At 46.2% G+C, this 21,057-nt stretch overlaps 2 protein-coding genes across 6 annotated transcripts in view; one reads left to right on the top strand and one right to left on the bottom strand.

Moving 5' to 3' along the window:
• Positions 1-3: 3 nt before the first annotated feature.
• rrn3 (RRN3 homolog, RNA polymerase I transcription factor) lies at positions 4-6,743 on the top strand. The gene is made up of 18 exons (XM_067232934.1): positions 4-123; positions 341-446; positions 560-616; positions 717-806; positions 1,085-1,214; positions 1,431-1,490; positions 1,908-1,971; positions 2,168-2,237; positions 2,369-2,467; positions 2,582-2,680; positions 2,982-3,114; positions 3,202-3,332; positions 3,527-3,657; positions 3,800-3,984; positions 4,099-4,207; positions 5,182-5,334; positions 5,560-5,644; positions 5,795-6,743. Exons 2-18 carry the CDS (start codon positions 351-353, stop codon positions 5,945-5,947), a joined length of 1,845 nt encoding a protein of 614 aa, XP_067089035.1. The 5' UTR covers positions 4-123; positions 341-350; the 3' UTR covers positions 5,948-6,743.
• A 232-nt stretch (positions 6,744-6,975) lies between these two features.
• si:dkeyp-72e1.9 (syntaxin-binding protein 4) overlaps positions 6,976-21,057 on the bottom strand; it is a 39,380-nt gene continuing 25,298 nt past the window's right edge. For 3 of the 5 annotated variants that reach the window (XM_067232929.1, XM_067232932.1, XM_067232931.1), the window contains exons 7-22: positions 20,713-20,836; positions 20,442-20,583; positions 16,521-16,627; positions 16,185-16,326; positions 15,886-15,958; positions 12,962-13,053; positions 11,577-11,673; positions 11,324-11,451; positions 10,691-10,783; positions 10,197-10,286; positions 9,838-10,026; positions 9,550-9,666; positions 9,370-9,419; positions 9,106-9,233; positions 8,766-8,823; positions 6,976-8,574 (exon numbers count right to left, since the gene is read on the bottom strand). In XM_067232929.1, the coding sequence (XP_067089030.1) occupies positions 8,517-8,574; positions 8,766-8,823; positions 9,106-9,233; positions 9,370-9,419; positions 9,550-9,666; positions 9,838-10,026; positions 10,197-10,286; positions 10,691-10,783; positions 11,324-11,451; positions 11,577-11,673; positions 12,962-13,053; positions 15,886-15,958; positions 16,185-16,326; positions 16,521-16,627; positions 20,442-20,583; positions 20,713-20,836 (1,688 nt within the window). In that variant the 3' untranslated portion in view covers positions 6,976-8,516. The remainder of the gene's footprint in view (positions 8,575-8,765; positions 8,824-9,105; positions 9,234-9,369; positions 9,420-9,549; positions 9,667-9,837; positions 10,027-10,196; positions 10,287-10,690; positions 10,784-11,323; positions 11,452-11,576; positions 11,674-12,961; positions 13,054-15,885; positions 15,959-16,184; positions 16,327-16,520; positions 16,628-20,441; positions 20,584-20,712; positions 20,837-21,057) is intronic. The other 2 variants (XM_067232930.1, XM_067232933.1) reach the window with 1 other exon arrangement.

Below are 21,057 nucleotides of genomic sequence, written 5' to 3'. Positions count from 1 at the left end.
TTTTCTCTTCCTGTTGTGAAATGTGACAGCATTGGGAATGCACATGTTTCATGTCTTCTCAAATAAAGATAATAATACATCATCTATTGAAGTGCATTCGTGCCCCACTGTTTTTCTTGATAGGTAAGAACACATCTTTACAATACCGAGCCTTAAATGATCTATTCTAAGACACTCAAAGTAGCGTTAGATAGCTGGTAGCAAGATAACTCGAATCATTGCTATTGTCGCTGCATTAGCTATGAACACTAGCAGTGCCAATTGGATAGCGTTAGCCACATCGATCATTTTATACACTAACGCTACATCCAGCCTACCTTGTGTAATTTTTCAATCACAGCACATAAATCATGGAGATAGAGGGCCGTGATTTTATGAACAGTCCCCCAATGAAGACGGTGAGGTTTGGGGGCAATGTTGTGGACACTTTAGCCAAGTTTAAAAAGGTGAGTCTCAAAAGTCTCGTTTAGTTTGTCGGATATTTATAACAATAAAAAAACTAAAATCGAAAGCGCTTAATGGGTGATGTAGCGTATTCTCTTGACACTGTATTTAACAGGGAGACACGAGTGACTACGAGTTGCTGAAACATCAGCTGGCAGATCCAGATATAAAAGTAAGAGAGACGCTGATCAACGATCAAGGAAATGTCCATTACTAGGAACCAGCACTACGAAAAAAAAGTATATTAAATTAATTTCTTTTTTTCGTGACAGGATGCTCAAATTATCAATTGGCTGCAGGAATTTCGGAATTGTGTAACCCAACTCAGTAAAGACCATGAACAGCTGATCTATACAGTTTTGGTGAGTATGGGACGTCCACCACATGCCATTAGTCTAAACTGTCATGCAGTCATCTGTGTTCTAAATTGCTGATTTTAATGTGTGCAACTGAGACACTCAAAATGCAGGATGCATTATGCAGCTACATATTTTCCAAATGTTACACAGCTATCTTGTGTCATGTTTGGGATTGAGTTGAGAAAGACTTTTAGTTTCAACCTGTAGCGGAATATGTTTTACTCGTTAGTCATCTATGTACAGTAGGCCATTACCATCAATTTCCTGTTTGTCTGGTCCAGAGGCTGCCTTGGTTGGGCCGGAGCCCGGCCGTGGTGGAAGAGTACCTGGCCTTCCTCAGCAACCTGGTCTCAGCCCAGACGGTCTACCTCCGTGCCTGCCTCAAGATGGTGGTCTCTAACTTCATCCCCAGTGAGTAACTGTCGTAGTGTGTGTGCTTCTTTAACCACAGGAAACCCAGCTCTTAAAGGAAAGGCACATATTCTAGTTGAAGTGTGTATTGTTAGATTGATCTTTAGTACTATGGCTGTCTTGTTTAGTGTTTCATATGCTCGCCAAACCGTCGTTATCATTGAATGGTGAATGGCTGTAATGTTCTTTCTGTGATCTGTTTTTTTTTTTTTTTAGAGAGAGTGAAGATCTGTGAAGGTGGCGTGGATTTCTCAGATTCAGATGATGAAAACGAAAGTAGGTACAGATCTCATGGCAATCTCCCGTCAATACAATATCATGACACGGTTCATCAACATTTAGACCTGCGCTGTCTTTGTTCGTGACATGACAATGTGCATTGTAATACAAGGCTTGCTCACCCTTTTTAGGGAAAGGTAGAGTTAACGTGCTTCTAAAGTGGTTGAAGATTGAGGATTATGAAATGGGAGGTGAGGTGTAGATAAGGACTGAAGGGGGGCACTCTAGGACTGGTGACAAACCACCAGCACAGGAAGTCGACCCTAATCATGTTTGTTATTGTTGTTAGTTGGTGCAAGACCGACCAGCTGTCCGATTCCTGTTGTGGATGGCTCTGTTATGAGCCTTTATGGAGACTGTATCATATTTTAAAATAAATATTCAGAGTATTTCTTCCCATCTTGGTTTGCATAGACCTTCCCAGGACCTTTGATCAGTGTCATCAGGCCTTGCAGGTCATAGCCAAATATGTCCCATCGTAAGTATCCCTCAGAACACACACACACACACATACACACAAAAGTCCAGTAATATCAATTTTGTGCATATCAATCCTAATATCCTACCAAATAAACAGCAAAGTGTTTAACCACTGTTGGTGGAGAACCTGGACTCATGTTTGATTCGGTTATGGTAAACGTTTCACGGCAATATGAGATTCTCTCTTATTTCAGCACCAGCCGTTTCCTGACGCCTATTCTGACTGAACATTTCCCCTTTGTGCAGAAGTCATCAAGAACACTGGTACGTCAGTAGGACTAGCCATAGCTATGTATTACATGTATGGCTACAGACTTGGATGTTGTCAATTCTTTGTGCGTAGTGTCACAATGCGTCCAACGAGTCCAACAGTCGAGTGTGCTTCCCCCCCGCAGGAATGTTACGTCCATAACCTCCTGAGGATGAGCGTGTACATCCCTGCTCTCCGACGAGATGTCCTGGAGCTCATCTTCAGCAAAATGCTCAAACTAGACGTGAGTCGCTATATCGAGCTTCGTGTCTCTGGACGTTTTTAACACTTGGGTGCGTAACCATTTGAAGGAGAGGGAGTTTGTGTGCATGTCTGATTGAACCTGCCGGGTGTCTAGGTGAGCGCCCCGCGGGAGGAGATAGAGGAGATGGAGGAGAACGCTCTACACCAGGAGGTGAAGGGAGGAGAGCAGCTGGAGGAGGGACTGTTTGATATGGTACGTTGTTAAGAAACACCCAACACGTGGCTCCTTGTGTCTTGAAACTTCAGGAGCTACGTGCCATTCAGTGCTAGGTCAATAAGAGGGATATTGGACCAACACATCATTTCTTTCCATTCATTTCTCTGTCTATCTCTCTCTCTTTCTCTCTCTATCTCTCTCTCTCTCTGTCTCTCCTTGTGTCTGTCTGTCTCTTTCCATCCATCTCTCTCTCTGTCTTACTCTTTCTCACTCTCTGCCTCCCTGTCTCTATTTCTGTCTCTCTGTGTCTCCCTCCCTCTGACTCTCTTTGTCTCAGGATGAGGACGTGTCAGACCCTAAGTCTTCAGCGCCAGTAGGGGCATGTGTAATGGCCCATCCAGTGGCTGATAGGCTGGACACACTCATGACTGTGCTGCTGGCCTACATCAAGGACATTTGCCACAGCAATGGTGAGCCGACAAGCACACATGGGCACACACAAGTCTGCCTCAGCACATTCAGCATCCCATAGATGACACACTCCTTTTTCCTGGCAGGTATTCTGGAAGTGGAGAGGACTAAGGAGTTCTACAAAGACCTGGTGTGCGTGTTTGACAAGCTTATTCTGCCCACACACGCCTCCTGTCATGTGCAGTATTCCCTCTTCTACCTCTGCAGCTTCAGACTGGTCAGTAAACCGAGCGCACCTTTCTGTACAGTGAGGAGTCTCAACAAAACTTTTTTTTTCTTTCTTTGTATCCCCTGGGATCCTTGCATTTGTTATCCTCTTTTCTTATTATCCTTGCATTTGTGAAGATGTGAGTCAGACATCCTTGCAGTGTGTTTTTGTCAAGTAACGGATCGTCGTTCCCTCCGTGTCAGGCGCTGGCGGAGGCCTTCCTGGAGCACCTGTGGAAGATTATCCAGAGCCCCACCCAGCCTCCTGTCCTGCGCCAGGCCGCCGCTGGCTACATGGGCAGCTTCCTGGCACGAGCCAAATTCCTCCCTGTGGCGTGAGTGTGTCTCTCTTGTTAGCCCCAGGCCCTCAAACGAGGCTTAATCTTATTTAGCGGACGTAGGAGAGGAGACGTGAGTCCACTGTAAACCACTGCGACACGCCCTGACCTGTCGGATCTGTCTGCCCTCTCCCTACAGCACTGTGCGAGCATGTCTGGACCTGCTGTTGCCGTGGATGCACCTGTACATCGACAGCCAGGACTCTGGGACTCGGGCCTACTGTGACATCAGCCTGCACGGGCCATTCTACACCATCTGCCAGGCGGTTTTCTACACTCTCATCTTCAGACACAAGAGCATCCTGGAGGGTAACATGAAGAAAGGTAGGTCTGGGAAGCATGGTACTGGAGACCAGGGGGGTGATGGGTACTCGGCCTCACACAGAAAGGCGTTCACTGTTAAGTCTGCCAGTCTTTACACCTGTGTGTGTCTTCCAGGGCTGGCGTACCTCCAGAGCCTGAACCTGGAGCGGGTGGTGATGTGCCAGCTCAACCCTCTGAAGGTCTGCCTGCCTGCAGTCACCAACATGTTTGCTTCAATCACCAGGTATACTGAGATGATATTGCAAGACTAGAGGAAAACGCTAGGGTGGCTGTTATGTCAGAGCTTCCATTAATGATCCTACCTCTAAAGTGAGAACTCAATTTCCTTAACATGTCCTAGGTCTGCATGATTCTTTTACATTACATTTACATTTAGTCATTTAGCAGACGCTCTTATCCAGAGCGACTTACAGTAAGTACAGGGACATTCCCCTGAGGCAAGTAAGGTGAAGTGCCTTGCCCAAGGACACAACATCATTTAGCACAATCGGGAATAGAAAACAGGCAACCTTATGATTAAGACCGATTCCCTAACCGCTCAGCCATCTGAACTACTAAATACATCTTCTATTGCAAGAACTGTTCAATTATGTTTAAATCATGTTTTCATATTAACATTCATTGTTCAAAGGCTGTTGAGTCCCTAATTGAATTGGTTCAGTTCTGTCACAGTCACAGATTTGACAATTTATTGCGTTTATTGGTGTTTCTTTGGGGGTTTGGTTAAATCTAGGGGGAACTCCCTACCTTGGAGCATAGCTAGCATAGCACAAGTACATAACACATAACAAGGCAGGGATATTTGAATAAAAGATCCCCCAGTGGACAGGAATCATTTCAAACTTTAAGTCGAATTTTAAACAAGCAACTGAAAGCTTCACAGAGCATTAACAACATCTTGTAGTGATGATACAGAAGAGAGTATGGAGGATCTGGAGATGGTGGAGGGTAGCAGCAATTGCACAAAATGCAGTTACATGGCAATGGATGATGTGTGAGCATGTGTGTCCGAGTCCTCTGAAAGGGAAGGCCTGGACCTTCAATGAGCACACCTGTAGTTGATTGCGTGAGTGATATCAGCTGATGACGTGACGCGCTGCCCGAGTGGCATGCCAGAACTAGCTCCGCCCATAATGCCATAATGGGACATAGCCGTTAGCTGCGGTATGAACCGGATGTTGTTTTCTGTGTTTCCAGGAAATACCAGCTGGTTTTCTGTTACACCATCATCGAGAGGAACAACCGGCAAGTCCTACCTGTGGTCCGCAGCTCGATAGGCGGCGACTGCGTGTCCACCAACACCAACCCCCTGGACAGCGTCTTCCCTTTCGATCCCTACATGCTGAAGAGGTACAACAGAGTAGAGACCGCTTCAGCTTCGGAGCTCACAGAAAAAAAACTTTTGTGAATGTACCTGTCTGTGTTTGTGTACGGTAGCTGTGAGTCAGTGTTTGTTGGGGAAGAAAAGATATCTGAGATGGTGTAGTGATTGTCTGTAAATCTGTTGGGGTGTAGTGATTGGCTGTAAATATGATGGGGTGTAGTGATTGGCCGTGTGCGTTCCCTCCTCCCCAGGTCTGGCTCTCTTATTGCGCCGCTCTACCAAGTGTGGGAGGAGCCAGCTGAGACAGAGGTGCACTCTACCAAGAGGGTCCAACGGGTAAAACACCATCTTAGATGGAATAGATTACATGAACTATTAATTTATATTTTTATATTATTAAGTAATTACTATTAGATTCTGTATTACATACGAATCGATTGTGTATTGCATATTATATCCATTCATTGTTTTGTTTTTTGGTCTTAGTGCTCAGCTGAGGATGAGGATGACTTCCTGCATGGGGAGACTCCGCAGATGGAGGGGGTTGTTGGTATGACTCCTGGCTCCTATGAATCCCACCTCCGCAGCCCTAGCAGTGTGGGCTCGCCCCCCATCGCCTTCCTCCAGAGACCTTTCTGAGTCCACCCCTCAATCCACCTTGGATATGGACTATTACACTCCTCACCCCTCCTGTCTTAGAAATGAGCAATTCCATTACCTCTCATTTGCTTCCTACAAAGACTTCTACAAGCAGACCTTTCCCATACCTCCCACAGCTATTCTTTGTGCCCAAGATTACAGAATTATATTGGAAATCCTCTTCTCGGTTTGTATTATTTTCGAACCACCTAAACAGAACTGATGGACCCCACGTCAGACAGAAAATTGTCTGCAAGGTCTCTTTTTACTGTAGGACCCAAAAGAATTGTGTCCCACTGTTAAATGAGTATGGAATTATCTGTCAAAGACATGTTTTAGAGGCATTGTTGTGTTGTCATGCTCTGAAACCTCTTGTGTGGTGCACCACCTGCAGGAGACTGTACAGTGATCAGTCTTCTCAGTCAATAGTTGAGGTTTTGGGAATTTTGGAAACCTGTTATACAGCATTGATCACTTTTCAATCAAGGAAAGTCACTTTAATAATAATTTAAAAAAAGTGCTAGCCTCAGTGGGTACACTTTAAGATATGTTGTCTTGAATAAGGTTAACTATTTACTGTTTTTTGACTATTTTTTTGTGGTTTTGGTAGGCTTCTCTGATGTAGGTTGACAGAAAAACATTTGTATTTCCACTAACAATGTACTCGCAGGTCCGTGAATACAAGTTATTTTGTGAACCAGGCAAGTTATTTATAATCCCATCCCTAGTTTTTACAATGGAATTATATTTTGAAAATAATTGTTTAATTATTACTGCAATAAACAGTTATTTTCGTTCCAAATCCTGTTTTATCTCCTTTATTTCCTCTATGATGCGATGAGCGTGAACCAAGAAAAAACCTGACAGATGTGTGTTGTTATGATGAGCTAAAAAAAGAACAATGCAGGCTGCTGGTCTTCTGCTGTTTTACACAAGCCTTCAGCCTACATCAACCTCCTTGGCCTACGTTGACCTTTAAAACCCAGTTATGTTCTCAAGACCACACAAGAAGGCGAAGAGGCAAATAATTAGGTTATTCCTTTAATAAAAACAATAAAATCAAGATAATGAGGCCACACATAAGATGCAATCTAGTTCAATTACAGGGCTACAAGTCAGTATTTCTTGAAAGCATGTGCAGTTATCAATATAAACAAAATAAATCTTACACATTTAGTCTACATTGTTATGTTAGATGGATCTCTGGACCTTTCTCAATTCTTTCAAACATGTATCTTACAGCCTTGTTTACACATAAGTATTGCTTTGTTTATTTTTATTCCAGTAAACCAAATCTCATCAAATCCCCCCTCTCATCGTAGGATGTGGAAGACAAGGTGAAAACCAGAACCATGCAGGGACAGTTTGCCACAGATAAGGATGATTGACAAGCACTAGCTAGCAGTATCCCTCCTGTCGGCTACTTCATTTCCTTTTCCTTTTTCATACCCCTTTTTCATAACCACTAAATGGTTCTGACATGGACATTTCCACATAAAAATAGTTCATAATTTTCTTTCTTTCCTATGCTTTATTTCTTACAACCCTTCAATCATGTGTACAATCTTCATGAAGATGAGCCATGATGGAACAGAAATTAGTGAATATTCACAGAACTCTACAGTTTGTCCTGCTGGGTACAGTATCTGTCAAAGAAACTAGTTTTTGTCTGACTGGAGTGGGTGTGTCTGTGTTGGTCCAAAAAGCAAATTTGGACAGAGGATGTAGAACAAGAGGGTTTCGGTCTGCAAGATTTACAAGGTTTATAACAGCAACTGCAAACATCTCGTCATGGTCGTGCATGTCCTACAGCTTTTTTCTGTCTCAAATGAAAGAAAAAAATGTGTTTCCAGTACAAAATCTTCAAAATATTTTAGTCAGAGCACTTCTTGTAGGGACATCTGTACAAATGCTCACCATATCAAATGATGAGACGCTTGGATGAGGGCACATCTTCCTAATCACCCTGCAGTTCTCATACACAAATGCAGCAAAATAGCTGTAGCGCTACAGACAGCAAGGCTAAGCTCCAATACTCTACCATGGCTTCTTTGTCTTGCCTCCTTGTATCCTTGAAAACCACTGATCAAAATGGAGTGGTCGAGAAACACTCAGGAGACAAGAGAAGGAGGTCACGTTAGGAGTGTTGTATATGCATCACACTACAAGCTTTTGTTCTACAGCAAGCCCTTAGTGCCATGCTGCACTGTGTCTAGATGTCTGCCTGACCATCATTCCACCTTTCTTCTGCCGTTCAGCCAAATGCAAAACATCGAAACAGAAATGTAAATACATACACAGCTGTAATAGAAAACAGAAAAGGACTTTGATAACACTTATGTGGTTAATCGGTGAAGCAGTTCCCACACCCAGGCCACCAATACATATGTTGGAAGAGTTGATGTTAATCATTTCTAAAAGCGCGCTGGATAGCTTCACAGTTTGTCTGTCTGTCTAAAGGATTCGAGTTTGAAGTTCAGTCAGTCAAGCAACAGTGTTCATGGACCCAGTCCCCCAGCCACGGTGTTCTCCCGAAGTTCTCCCGACGTTCTCCCGATGTTTTCCTGGTCTACACATGGCGCTTATCTTTGGCTGTAGCGCCGGACAGGGTCGTCCTAGACCGTGAACTGAAGAGATTTAAGGAAAAGGAACACTGGTCAGTACCAGAGCCATGTAAAGTTGACATGGTCAGTACTGAAATAAGTGACCAGTACAACCATCCAGAACTCTGAATGTTTTGTACACAGTGTACAGCTGCAGAATAGCCATCACAGTATGCTGACACAGCCGGTAGCTTATCCTGGGTGTGAATACTCACTCTGCACCTGCAGCCACACTCTCATCAGCGACGAGTCTCTCCGAATCACTCAGCAACTCTGCAGCATGGGAAAGGTAAAACTGCACTTAGTTGTTTCTATTTTTAATATATACATTTTTTTTTGGTGGACATTAATACCTGTGTTATTTTTCGTAGAGAGGCAGGACATGTAGGGGAGAGAGAGAAGGGATGACATGCTGCAAAGGACCCAGGCTGGATGCCTAAATGGTACACACTCTTATCCAGTGAGCTACCAGGGGACCCATTCTAAGTTATTTCTGTGTGACAGAACCCCAATGTGGTCAGACATATTTCGGTAGCGGTCCTCTCTCTTCCTCACCTGGGTCTTCAGTGAGAGCCTGTACTCCCTCCACCAGTTCTTTGGCCTCGGTGGCGAGCTGGAAGGCTGGGTCTGGGATGGGCGACGGAGTGTCAGGACTGTCAGTGGCTGGAGAAGTCCTGTTACTCCTGTAGGAAACACACACACATACCAGCATGAACCTGACTGTAGTCACTTTACATTGTGTTTAGTGTTCCTATAGAGCAGAAGGAAGATTCCATAATGGCTACAGGATAATACAGTGTGTCGAAAAAGTTCTCTTACCCATTATCAGTCCCAAACAAGCGGGGCGTGGTGAGCACTTTGTGAACATTCTGAGGAAACGAAGGACAACCGGCCGATTAGCGTTGTTCAAGGTGAGACAGTCGGTTTGCTAAGGAAGGCCCCTCGAGGGCAGCGGTGCGTGACGGGAGATGGACGAGAGGTAACGAGCGACTCGCCTACCTGTGCAAACCCCAGCAGCTTCTTGTTGGAGATCTCCAGGTGTTTCCTGCTCAGCTCCGACTTCCTCAGCTGACAGTCGACGGCCGTCATCCTCCTGGTCAGCTCCATCACGTCCTCCTGTCGTGGCGACAACATCCACAGTCAGTCTGTAACACGCTGCCCTACACGTCGTCCGTCGAGAGGGACCAGCCTCAAACCCAAAGCGGGGCGGCTGAGGCTGATAAAGGGCGGGATGGGGACGGCGGTGGCGTCCCGTTGGTGGGAGGGGGCCCCCCCCGTGTCTCTTACCTTGGTGGCCTCCAGGCTGCGGGGCTTCTTTCCAGGCAGCTGGCTCTTCAGGTCTCGGATCTCAGCCTCCAGCAGCTGGATCACCTCCTCGTAGTCCTGCTCGGCGCTGTTGGTCTGCTGCCGCGCCGCCTCGGCCACCTGCAGGCGGCCCTTCAGGCGGCTGTTCTCCTCCACCGTCGCCGACGCTATCTGGAGGGGGAGACGGGGTGGAGGGCAAGATGAGTCGACACGGAGGAGGACACGCCGTCAAACACTGAGTAGTCGCCTGCTATGAACCAACAGAGCACACGTTTCTGTTCCCGGGAAGATAGACAGACTGAAATGGGAGGTCCCCCAGTTCGAGCGTGATGGTCCCTCACCTCTGAGGTCTTCTGGAGCTCGTCCTCCAGGCTTTTCTTGCTGTGCTCCGTGTCCTTCAGCAGGACCTGTGGCGTGTGGACATGAGAATGCTAAACTGGCTGTGAGTAAAAGTCTGGATTGAACGCTGTATTCCAGTGATGTGATGAGACAGTGATGGGGGGGATGGGTGGGCGCTAGTGTTGGCACGGTAGAAATTGGCCTCCGATACCGATACTAAGTAAAGTATCACGGCACCTGATGTTGAAGCGATTCGAATGATTTGTAGAAAAAAAAGGGGGTTTAAGCCTTTTTCTGTGGCCACGAGGGTGTGACATCGCGCGCGGGCCTGCTTGTCTCAAAGACACATAAGAGTATCGTACCCCCCCCCCCCCCCTTCTAGATGCCAGTGTAGTACAGCTGCTAAAAAAACTGTACCTCGGTATGGTACCAGTACCGGTTTACCGTGCAACACTGGTCGGGGGAGAGGGGAAGGGGGGGAGGGGCATATGTTCACCTTCAACTGCTTCATCTGGATCTGCAGGTGCTTGACCTCGGTCTGGAACTGCTCCAGCTCCTCGCTGCTGTAGCTGCACTCCGACTCGTACGTCTTCATGCACACCACAGGGAGGTCATACAGGGTGAGAGTGTGTGTGTGTAGGTGTGTGTAGGTGAAGGTGTACCAGGCGAAATATGTTTATCTGGACATTTTAGTGTGCGTGTGGCATTTTGCAGCCAATGAGCAAGGCCGTTAGAAGAATGGCAGGTTGTGTGTTTGTGTGATTATTCCCCTCTGTTCAGCACTCGCTTGAATACACACCCACACGCTCACACACACTCATACAGATAGGAGACGCACATCCCTCGACAAACTGGAGTCTGACAAGGCCCTGTACAATGGAGGCTTTAAAAGCATTTAAATGACTGCTTGGCAGTCCCAGATCTCTTGCGCTTGCAAGAAATCGTCTCTATAAGGAACACACATTCTAAATCCCCCTCCACTGACTCCAAACCAAAGTATAAGACAACACAAAGTCTCCAAGTCAGGAGGTTCCCAGAGGACGCCCAAACACAAAGGTTACACTTTGGTTTTGAAATATGCATTGCAATCCCAGCAGTTTTTCTAATCCCCGATAGGGCGGGAGCTTACAGGAGAGTGGAAGGCGGAGGTGTCCATCAAGCTGGCTGCTTCATGATAGGAGAACATGAAGGGGCCCTGCGCTAGCCCCACCTCCTCAAGCTTCTCCTGGTAGATGTTCCGAGTGGCTTCTACAAAATCTGCCGGGGAACAAAACACAAAGGTACGTTACAAACATGGATGAACATGTATGATATTGTATGAATGTATGATATTACTGACAACAACAGCCACAGCCAGGAGGCATTGGGGAGGTGAAGTGTACCTCCGTAGGACACGGTGCCCTGGGGGTCTGTGGTCAGACTCTGCCTCAGTCTCCTCTTCGTCTCATCTGTGATGTCCAGGCCCAGGTAGGACAGCGCCTGGCGGGGGGGGGGGGGGGGGGGGGGGCAGAGTGGAGAGAGAGGGAGAGAGAGAGGGGGGGAGAGAGATAGAGGGGGAGAGAGAGGGGGACAGGGGGGGAGAGAGAGAGAGGGAGAGAGAAATTGAGGCTCTGGAGATAACTTGAGGAGAATTCTTCAGGTTGGTACATTTAGTCTGTATATTTTTGAACACATGAGGTACAATGACCATAAGAGGGCAGTGCAACAACACCGTTCCCCATGTCACCGGACAAACTCACCACATAGCTGCTAATCTTTACAACCATCTGCACACACACACACACCCATACCTACACACCCACCTGGTATTCTATTAATATCAGCAGTGTAGAAAGTACACTAAGTAGCACACACAATCCCCTCTCCGCCACAGTATATGCTGATGTGATGCAACGGCCCATTTGTGTTTTATATGTTGAATGTTTAGATACATTTTTGACCTCTACACTTCAACCCCTCTATTTCTTTATCTCTTTTCTGTGTCTCCATTCCCTGTCATTCCATCCCTATCCATGGTTTCTTCCCTGCAATGAATGGGCTTCAGAAGTAAACCACCAATAAACAACATTTAACTCAATTGTACTTTTTACAGTAATCATTTCAGATCTGTGTCAGGCATACTGTTCTTCAATGGGTAATCTCTCAAACTGTACGTCAATCCTCTCATAAATGCAAAGCTCTCTCTCTCTGCATGTTTAGTAGCAAGCGGACAAATATAGATGGCATTGTGTCTGTGTGCAACATTAAAGTGCTCTCTTTCTCTCTCTGTCTCTCCTCCACCGTAATCCTATTAATGAATGGGTAGATTAGGGTCAACCACAGACTGAGCGGGATTGGGAGTAGATTAAAATCACTGCTAGACAACTGCACCAGGACAAAAAAGAAATATACAAGAGAGGAAGAATGGGGAAAAGATTGGAGTTAGTGTGCAGAGAGAGTGTGGGGGGTATAAGAGACAACAAGATAAAAGAGACAGGAGAGAGAGACAGGTGCTAGGTATCTCCAGTACTAGGGGGTGTGCTGGCTGTGTGGCACCCCTGTAGGGGAGATGGTCAGAGCTGGATTAACCCCTTGATGTAATTCACCAGAAGGTATCCTTTCGGAAATGGTTAATCTGATCGGGTGGAGGGCACAAGGTCGGAAGTTAAAACAAAGACAAACAGACAGACAGATACATATACAGATATACAGATAGTACACTGACTGACAGACACATCCACTAGCAGGGACCCAAGTAGACACACATCCAGGTAAAACAGGCACTCACCAGATCAAGTTTTTCCGATCTGAGCCGTATATGGGGGTCCAGGGTAATCTTGGGTTTGGTTCCTGATGCTGCTCTCAGGGTGGGGGCTGAGCCTTTAGGAGCAGGAGATACACGCAAACAAACAAATACTGTGAGCATGTGTATTCAGCAGCTTCATGCCAGGTGCTACATTGCATCGGAACATATGCTGGAGGATGAACCTGGACCAAGGATAGGAGGTGTAGGCAGAGAAAATACTGTATGTTAGGGTAGGTACTACAGGCGGAGATGTATACATATGTGTGAGGACACTAGAGGTGTTCAGGTACTGAATCATTCACTAAACCCATTGCAAACGAAGTTGTTATTGTTGGAGAGGGAGCGGACCAGTCACATGAGGAGAGAACCAATAGAAAGATAGGCATACTTCTGAAGGGAGGGTGAGCGAGGATAGAGAGAGCTATACACAGTACAAAACACAAAGGGGTAGAAAGAGAGATTAAGAAAGAAAGAGGCAGAGGGAGAAGAGGAGAGAGGGAGATGAAAAGAGGTGGAGTTCTCTGCCCAGAATGGTGTGTTTGTGTGAGTGAATGTGTGTGTGAGTGTGCAACTCCAAGGGCGGGGCGACCCCCTGCTGGTGCGAGTATGAGATGATTGCTTCCCCCCTTCCCTTGCCTCCCATGCCCCACCTACGGATTTAAACTGCCTCCCCAGCGACAGAGATGATTGACAGGCCAGCTTCCGTGACAACAGCTGAGGGGCGGTTCAGAGGAACGTTAAGCTCAGCCATCGCGCAGACGCCATCAACACCACCACTCCTTCCGCTGTCCTCGCTATCCACCACCTCTCTCCTGCGTGGCCCTCAATCTTTTTCTACCCACCCTGCCCCATCCCTCTCTCTGTCCTGTAGCCACAGGTGTGACGCCCAACAAGTTTGTGTTTTGGTGTATTAAACAGGTGCCATGCTGCCGCCAGGGTTCTCAGTATCCTCTCCTCTGGTCTCTCCTCTCATCTCCTCCGCCCCTCCTCATCTGCCCGACCCAGATAATCTCCTGACCAAATGGATATTCTCTCTGCATCATCCTGTTCCAAGACCAGACCCCCTGTCCTTCCCTGGCCTGTTCTGCCCTGTCCCTTGCCCTATCTGTCACTACAATCCAGGAGAGAACTGCGTGTGTCTGTGTGTGTGTGTGTGGGTGTAATATTAATATCCTACGAGGGAAATACCACGATAGCACAAGCTTTAATCCGGTCACATGCATCTACCAGAAGGAGATAAAGATCAACAAGGTTTGTTAGAGTTCGCCTGACTACTGGTTGTACAATTAAGTAGCTTCTTTTTTTTTTATCTTACAACCACATAACAAGCTGTCTGACATATGATTTTTTGATGTGATGCTGACCTACAGTTTATGCCAGTTTATTCAGTTCATGGGACCAGGATACTTGTTTGTCAAAGAAAAACCACAAAGACGAACCCTGCATATCTACGCTCTCTTCATCACACCTACAGTAACATCTGTCACCAAAGGCAACCGCCTCCCAACCGCCCCCATCTTAGCCAATCCGAGTTTTGTAGTGGTATCAGGAAGTGACCTTGAGTGATTTAATCCAGGAGAATAGGATTATGGTGTGTCTGGTCACTGGTGTGTGAGATGGGTTGAGGAGGATGTAGACGGAGCCTAAAGTCCTGAGAGCTGGAAGGTTCTCACGAGGCCATTCAGATAGGGTGATTCCACGAGCTTGGAGGTGTGATGCCATGATCAGAACCAGCTAAACATAGGAGGCTGGTGACAGACAGGTGGCGATCTCTGCTGCCGTAGCAGCTTCAAACAGGTTTACTTCCTCTCCCATCTGGATTAACTGATTCCCCTGAAATGCCCTTGAGGTCCACTCTCCACCTCCATTCTCGCTCTGAGCATACACACAGAAACACACACACACACACAGTTCCCCTGTAGGGTGCATTACTTAATGACATACAGCCCATCACTGTACATGGCCTTACGCTGCCTGTTACATCACAGCTGTCCAGCGTAAACTATTCCTCAGGTACTAAACTATTCCTATACCTCTCTTTTTATTCAGACATATACATGTTTTCATAGTTGTAATTGCTACACTTTATTGCTATTTGTAACTGCTTGTCAAATTTATATTTTTAACAAAACAAAAACAAAATCCAAAAGCAGTGTACCCATGGGAGAAGACACCAATAATTTGTATTTTTGCAACTGGTTACCATGACAACTCGATGCAAACTCATTTTCAGGATGAATAAAATGAACCTGACATCTGGGAGAAATCAACAACATCCAGATGCATGATTAAAAAGGTTTTTATTTTATTTATTTTTTACCAAAAACAACCATTCTGTTCATGGTGTGTCTCTCCACACCATGACACACACTAACCACACAATCACACTGGCACTCACACACACAAAAGCTAGCACGAAAAAGCCTGCGGTTCATGTTCAGTTCTCTACTATTGAGAGTGGAAATGTGACGTCTCTAACACCTCCATCTTCCCTGGCCCCTGGGCCCCCCACTGTGCTCCTGATGCAGCCCGGAGCTCTGATTAAACTCCAACAACTCCCTTCCCCTTTAATCCCCAATCCCAAAAAGAGAGAATATTATCCGTGTTTTTTTAGTTCACCTCGGTTCATTTACCATGGGTTACAACACCAATCCCTTGCTTGTGAGATACTGTACGAGTGCTGGAGGGCTAGTCTCTCACACCAACAGTCTGAAGCGGTACTCTGTCTCTGTCTGTTCTGTTCTGTATGACCTCTAACAGTTCACTGTACCCTGTCATGAGTTCCATCCTCAACCCTGTGTTGTTTGTGGGAAATGGGGCAAGGCTGGAAGTCGGGCATCTGAGAAGAGGAGGACGGGGAGGAGAGGGGTTGAGGCCGACAGCGGGGCAACAGAGGAGTTGTGTACCTGAAATGTGGATGTCTGGAGGGCAGATGTCAGGGGAGGGTGAAGGCACTGGGGCAGTCTCCTCTGTCCGGATCTAGAGAGAGAGAGAGAGAGAGGGAGGTAGGGGGAGAAGGAGGTTTTAACAAAACTTCTTACAATTTCTTGGCAGTGGAGTAAAGGGACAGAGAGAGAGAGAGAGAGAGAGAGAGAGAGAGAGAGAGAGAGAGAGAGAGGGAGAGAGAGAGAGAGAGACAAGAGAAAGTAAGAGAAAATAAGGGAAAGTGTGGGAAGAAAACAGGGAGAGTTAGGAAGAAACTGACCTCTGGTGACCTGACGTGGACTTTTAAGCGTCCAGAGCTGAAGCCATTGCCCACGCCTCTCTGGACTCCGTTGTGTAGAGATGTGCTGCTCGGGAGCGGGCCTTTACCTGGGATGAAGGCTATCTCCACCACCGCCTCCTGACTGAAGACGCACACATACGCACATATACACACATACACACGCATACACACACAAGCACACGCACACAAGCAGAAAGACTTCAGCCTCTGGATCATCTTAAGAAAGAGACACTGGAACAACTACACTGATGGAGAATGAATGTTCTGGAAGTATTTAGTGTAATCTAATTTTTTTCACAAACGGACATGGCTCACCTGAACTTGACCTTGTTGAGCAATGTCTTGGCCTCCTCGTGGGTCACACCTATCAAAGACTCCTTGTTGATGGCAATCAGCTGATCTCCAGGTCTCAGACGGCCATCCTGCACAATAAAGGAAGAACAAGGCATGAGCAAATGATGCACGATGAGCCAAACTAGACCAGACGAATCAGGTCCCGATCTACATGAGAGCATACTGCATTATTATTACAGAGAAGTCCAAACAACATCTCCAGGTCCAATCACATCAGCAGAAATATGAGAGCTTCCCTTAATCCTTTATGTACATCCACTCTGCCAAAGTCAAATCTGTTTCCATGTGTATGGTTATCAATAAATGGTCAAATTAATACACAAATGTCTTGACTGAACTAGGCATATGTGGAGATGAAGGTCTATCGACAGAAAACCTTGCAGGTTTCTGGAACATACAGTACCAGTCAAACGTTTGTCCAAACTTTTGACTGGTACTGTATGTACACAAGCTAACATTCACTGGCCAAAATTACAACTGTAAAATGGTTTCAGCAGCTTTGACACCTGTGTGTTTGTGTGTCGTTTTAAATTTCAAATCTAACCCCCTGGATTTATCCGATCAGCTACTCAGATGCAGCATGATCAGAGAGAGATTAGGGATTAATAGTTGGGAAGGTTGTAGGTGTTCTTATAAAAGGAATTCTCTTTCTGTGTCAGGTCCCAAGCAGGACTGAAACACAGAGCGCTGACACCTAGAAAATAGGTGTTAGGGGAATGATTACTTCCCTGCTAAACTTGAATACACTGACAGTGAGAGGCCCTGGATAGGGGCATGTGATAAATGTACTGTGAAACTACAGTACACTGAGAACCAATGCTGATAAAATAGTTGGCTGTAGTACGTATGCTTTTGACTTGTCAAAATAGGCCATCTAGGAAAAGCTTGTCCAGACTGGTTTGTTTGCACCTAGATATCAGTGGTGCAATAAAGGGCTGACTTGCTAGGTCAACTCTATCCTAAACACAATCAACAAAGTAACATGTTCTAGGGACAACAGATTTTGTGCACAAAGAGAGGGAAAAAAGTCAACATAAAGCTGTGTCAGAGAGACTCTGATCCCTGCATATCCAATTAAATCCCTTTGGAGTATATACATGACACTAAGGCTTAAGACTCAGGATGGGAATGGGCAGACTGCTTCCATATAAGCAAGGGAGAGCGTGTGTTCATGCTTGTCACACGAGAACTTGGTATTAGCGCAGATGAGAGACTCCATATGAGGTCTCTCAAGTTGTCAGTCGCACATTTAAAGCTACATTTTCCTTCTGAAGCTGAGCATTATTATTTATCAATCTTGGATTTAGGTGATGACTACAATGGGGCGGATAATTCACAAACTGCAGTAGGGTTTGCGTGGAGCTTGTTATCCTGTTGTTTTGATGGGAGTATATGAGATAATACCTTGTAGCCCTTTAATCTGTTCACTTTAAAATATGGACTGAGAAGCATATTTATAAACTTGTTTTACAGTACAATCGGTTGGTTGTCTTTTGGAATTTTAGTTCCCCAAGTATTATTATAAAATCCTCATACCCAAATCCCTTACTTTGCAGTTTCTCTATATTTGGGAAAAAAAAGTATTCAGCCCTTATCACAGTGATACTGATCAGTGTGCTGACATGTAGCTAGCTGAGAGTGATAAAGCAGACAGTAGGCTAGTCCTGCTGGCTGGAACACATCACTGATACCACTGCATCCCCACTGTTTTACTGGCCGCCTGACAAGAGACATGAAACATGAACCATGACATGGGTCTTTTCAGCATGGTATCACGGCAGGAGAGAGGTTTGGAAAACCCCCCGAGCCCCTCATCTCATCCCCCCTCTTCTTTCTCTTCTCTCTGGTCCCGTCTCCCCCCCCCCCCCCCCCCCCCCCCCCCCTTCAGAGTCGTGTTTGTAGACTACAGTGTGTGGCTGGACGGTGAGGGAAACGATTTCAGATGACAAAGATAATCCCTGCCTCCCGGGAGTCCCCTTTCCTGTACCTGCCATCACCCCTTTCCTCTAGGTTTGTGTTTGTGGGCTGACAGAGCACGCCAGCTGGGCTAGGAGAGGTGAGGGGGTGGGGAGATGGAAATGGAGAGGGTGGGGGGTTGGGCACAGGGAAGGGTGATGCCCTCAGCAGAGTCCTAGAGGGCTGACCTTCATCATGTGCCTGTGTGTCTGTGCTGGCCGGGGACACTGGGGACCGAGGCACCTCCGCGGCAGGGCTGCTGGGGCAGCAGTCTGTAGCCTTTATCCCTCTACCCCTTCTCTCTTATTCTCTCTCTCGTATTCTCTCTCTCTCGTATACTTTCTCTCTCTTATTCACTCTCTCTCTGTCTCATACTCTCTCTCTCTTTCTCCCTACCTCACACTCTTTCTCCCTCTTGTTCTATCTTTTCCTCCCCCTCTCTCTCTTCCCTGGAGCTGCTACTACAGCAGTCTACAGCTATAACCCCGACCCTCCATCCATCCTTCCATCCACTCCCCTTTTCCTTTTCTTTTCGGCCCTCCATCCCAAGGGACCGTCTTGAACAGTTCCAGAACTCGGTTTGAATCCTGCTAACTAAGTATACGACTTATTGCTCAAGGACATCCTCTTGGCATGAAGACAAAAACAACAACCAAATAACACTCCACCATATAGCACCGTACTTAACCCCTTTTCAACTCCTAATCCCTGTTTAACCTTAAAACCAATCCTGGCCATGCACACTACTACTTCATCTCTGCCCCAACCTATGGATCCAAATCCCTGGGGATTTTTACTAGGTGTCTGGCCTGCTAGGCCTTCATGAGTTGATGGGGTTTTGGAGAAAGCCCAAAAGTGGGATTAACCACACACCGACTCGGCAACTAGTCCATCCTTCCACAGCCAGGAACCCAGCACGCTCACCCGTATTCCGTCTATGAGACACCTGACTAACTCCTTTTCTTTACGGTAACTCTTTACATTTTCCAGGGAGACGGTGAACATATGAGCGTGAGAACGGTTGGAGAAATATTTGTTTGATTACGTAGTAGTAGGTGATTAAGGGGTGATCAATGAATTGCAATAACCAATTTCATTAATGAGCATGTCACTGGGATATGTGTGTGTTACATTACAAAGCAATTGACAATATTTTTTGAGACATGGTATATGTTTTATATTTGAGAATGCCAAATTGTAACTGTTGTTAACTGTATAATGACTACTGGTCTGTCATATACAGAGTTATTATATTTTCTGTCTGATAAATGTTTTATAGAACTTTTGGGGAATAACATTTGCATCTACAGCATGTCTTTGACTGTGGTAAGAAAAGAATAATCCAACAATTAATCAATGAACTGATTCATTTATGCAATTACTTTAAATATTAAAGCATAAAGTAAATCCCAGAAAATCTACATTGATTTTTGACCAAGTAACATTGTGACTGGGGCTAAACGAAGCTAGAACTCTTTGCATGTGCTACTGCCCATGAACTGTTAAAGACGCAACCTTCCAATCAAGCTTACCCAGTAGGTGGTAGTTAGTTGCGTCGTGTTACTAATTAATCCAGATCAGATCTCACAAATAAAGTAAACCAAGGGCAATTGAGCTCCAATGTGGCGATTAGGCTCTTAATCGTGAGATTTCCTGACCCCCGTCGGGAAATCTGACAAGTGAAGAGATTTCATTGGCCAGCCTGTTGGCTCAGTGGTATATGGAGAAATGTGAATCTGACGCACCAATACGACAAGTAGAGCCCCTGCTTGACCTGTGACAGGTCACTGTCGGGGGGTGTCAACACACACTGCCAAGTGTGTATTGTGTGTTGATGCTCACACTAAATCATGTGCAGATACACAATGATTTTTGGGTTGTTCCTTTCCTCTGAAGCCCCATGTCCTCCCTCCCTCCCTCCCTCACCTTGTGACAGTCCCCTCCTGACAGGACCTCCTGGATGAAGACAGCGGGGCCATCGGGCCTGTTGGAGCCTCCTCCGATGGCGATGCCCAGGCTGCTGGAGCGAGACACTGAGATCAACTGGATGACCCCCTCACCCGGGTGACTGGTCGAAGGAAACACACACAGACAGAGGCACACATAGCCCTTCGTCAAGTATTCCACTTGAGAAGCGGCGCGCACGTTTGAAAAAACAGAATGTGATTCTGAGGCTGTGCTCGCATGCACTCCGTACCTGAGAGAACGCATTAGAGGGCCGGTGTTGTTGTACATGCTCTGGGACCCTGCAGGACTGAGCGGCAGGGGACTCTGGGAACGGGACGAGGACCCAGACGATGTGCTGTCCAGGTATCTGCCAGCTTTTTCACAGAGGACAGAGGGAGGAAATATTCAGGCGGGGTTCACTCCTTTAAGTCTTCCGTTCTATGAATCAATTGCATTCAAATCCAATGATATTTAATTTGTGTGGCCCATTTCACAAGCAATGTCAAATAGGGCTACATGTGCCCATATAACTGCACCTAAACCAACATAAAACCCACAAAGATACTTTCTTGTCTCTAAGTCAAGGAATATGGTT

This window comes from Osmerus mordax, chromosome 3 (genome assembly GCF_038355195.1).
Source record: "Osmerus mordax isolate fOsmMor3 chromosome 3, fOsmMor3.pri, whole genome shotgun sequence".
In the NCBI taxonomy this organism is placed as follows: domain Eukaryota; kingdom Metazoa; phylum Chordata; class Actinopteri; order Osmeriformes; family Osmeridae; genus Osmerus; species Osmerus mordax.
Note: the sequence above shows the minus strand (reverse complement) of the source record. Positions and strands in the feature narration are given on the sequence as shown.

What these genes read in the sequence shown, in the direction of transcription:
- rrn3 (XM_067232934.1), top strand. Translation starts at nt 351, where the DNA reads ATGGAGATAGAGGGCCGTGATTTTATGAACAGTCCCCCAATGAAGACG. An exon ending in GCAAAATGCTCAAACTAGAC is followed by an intron (nt 2,468 to 2,581) that starts GTGAGTCGCTAT and finishes CCGGGTGTCTAG; the next exon opens with GTGAGCGCCCCGCGGGAGGA. An exon ending in ACCTCTGCAGCTTCAGACTG is followed by an intron (nt 3,333 to 3,526) that starts GTCAGTAAACCG and finishes CCTCCGTGTCAG; the next exon opens with GCGCTGGCGGAGGCCTTCCT.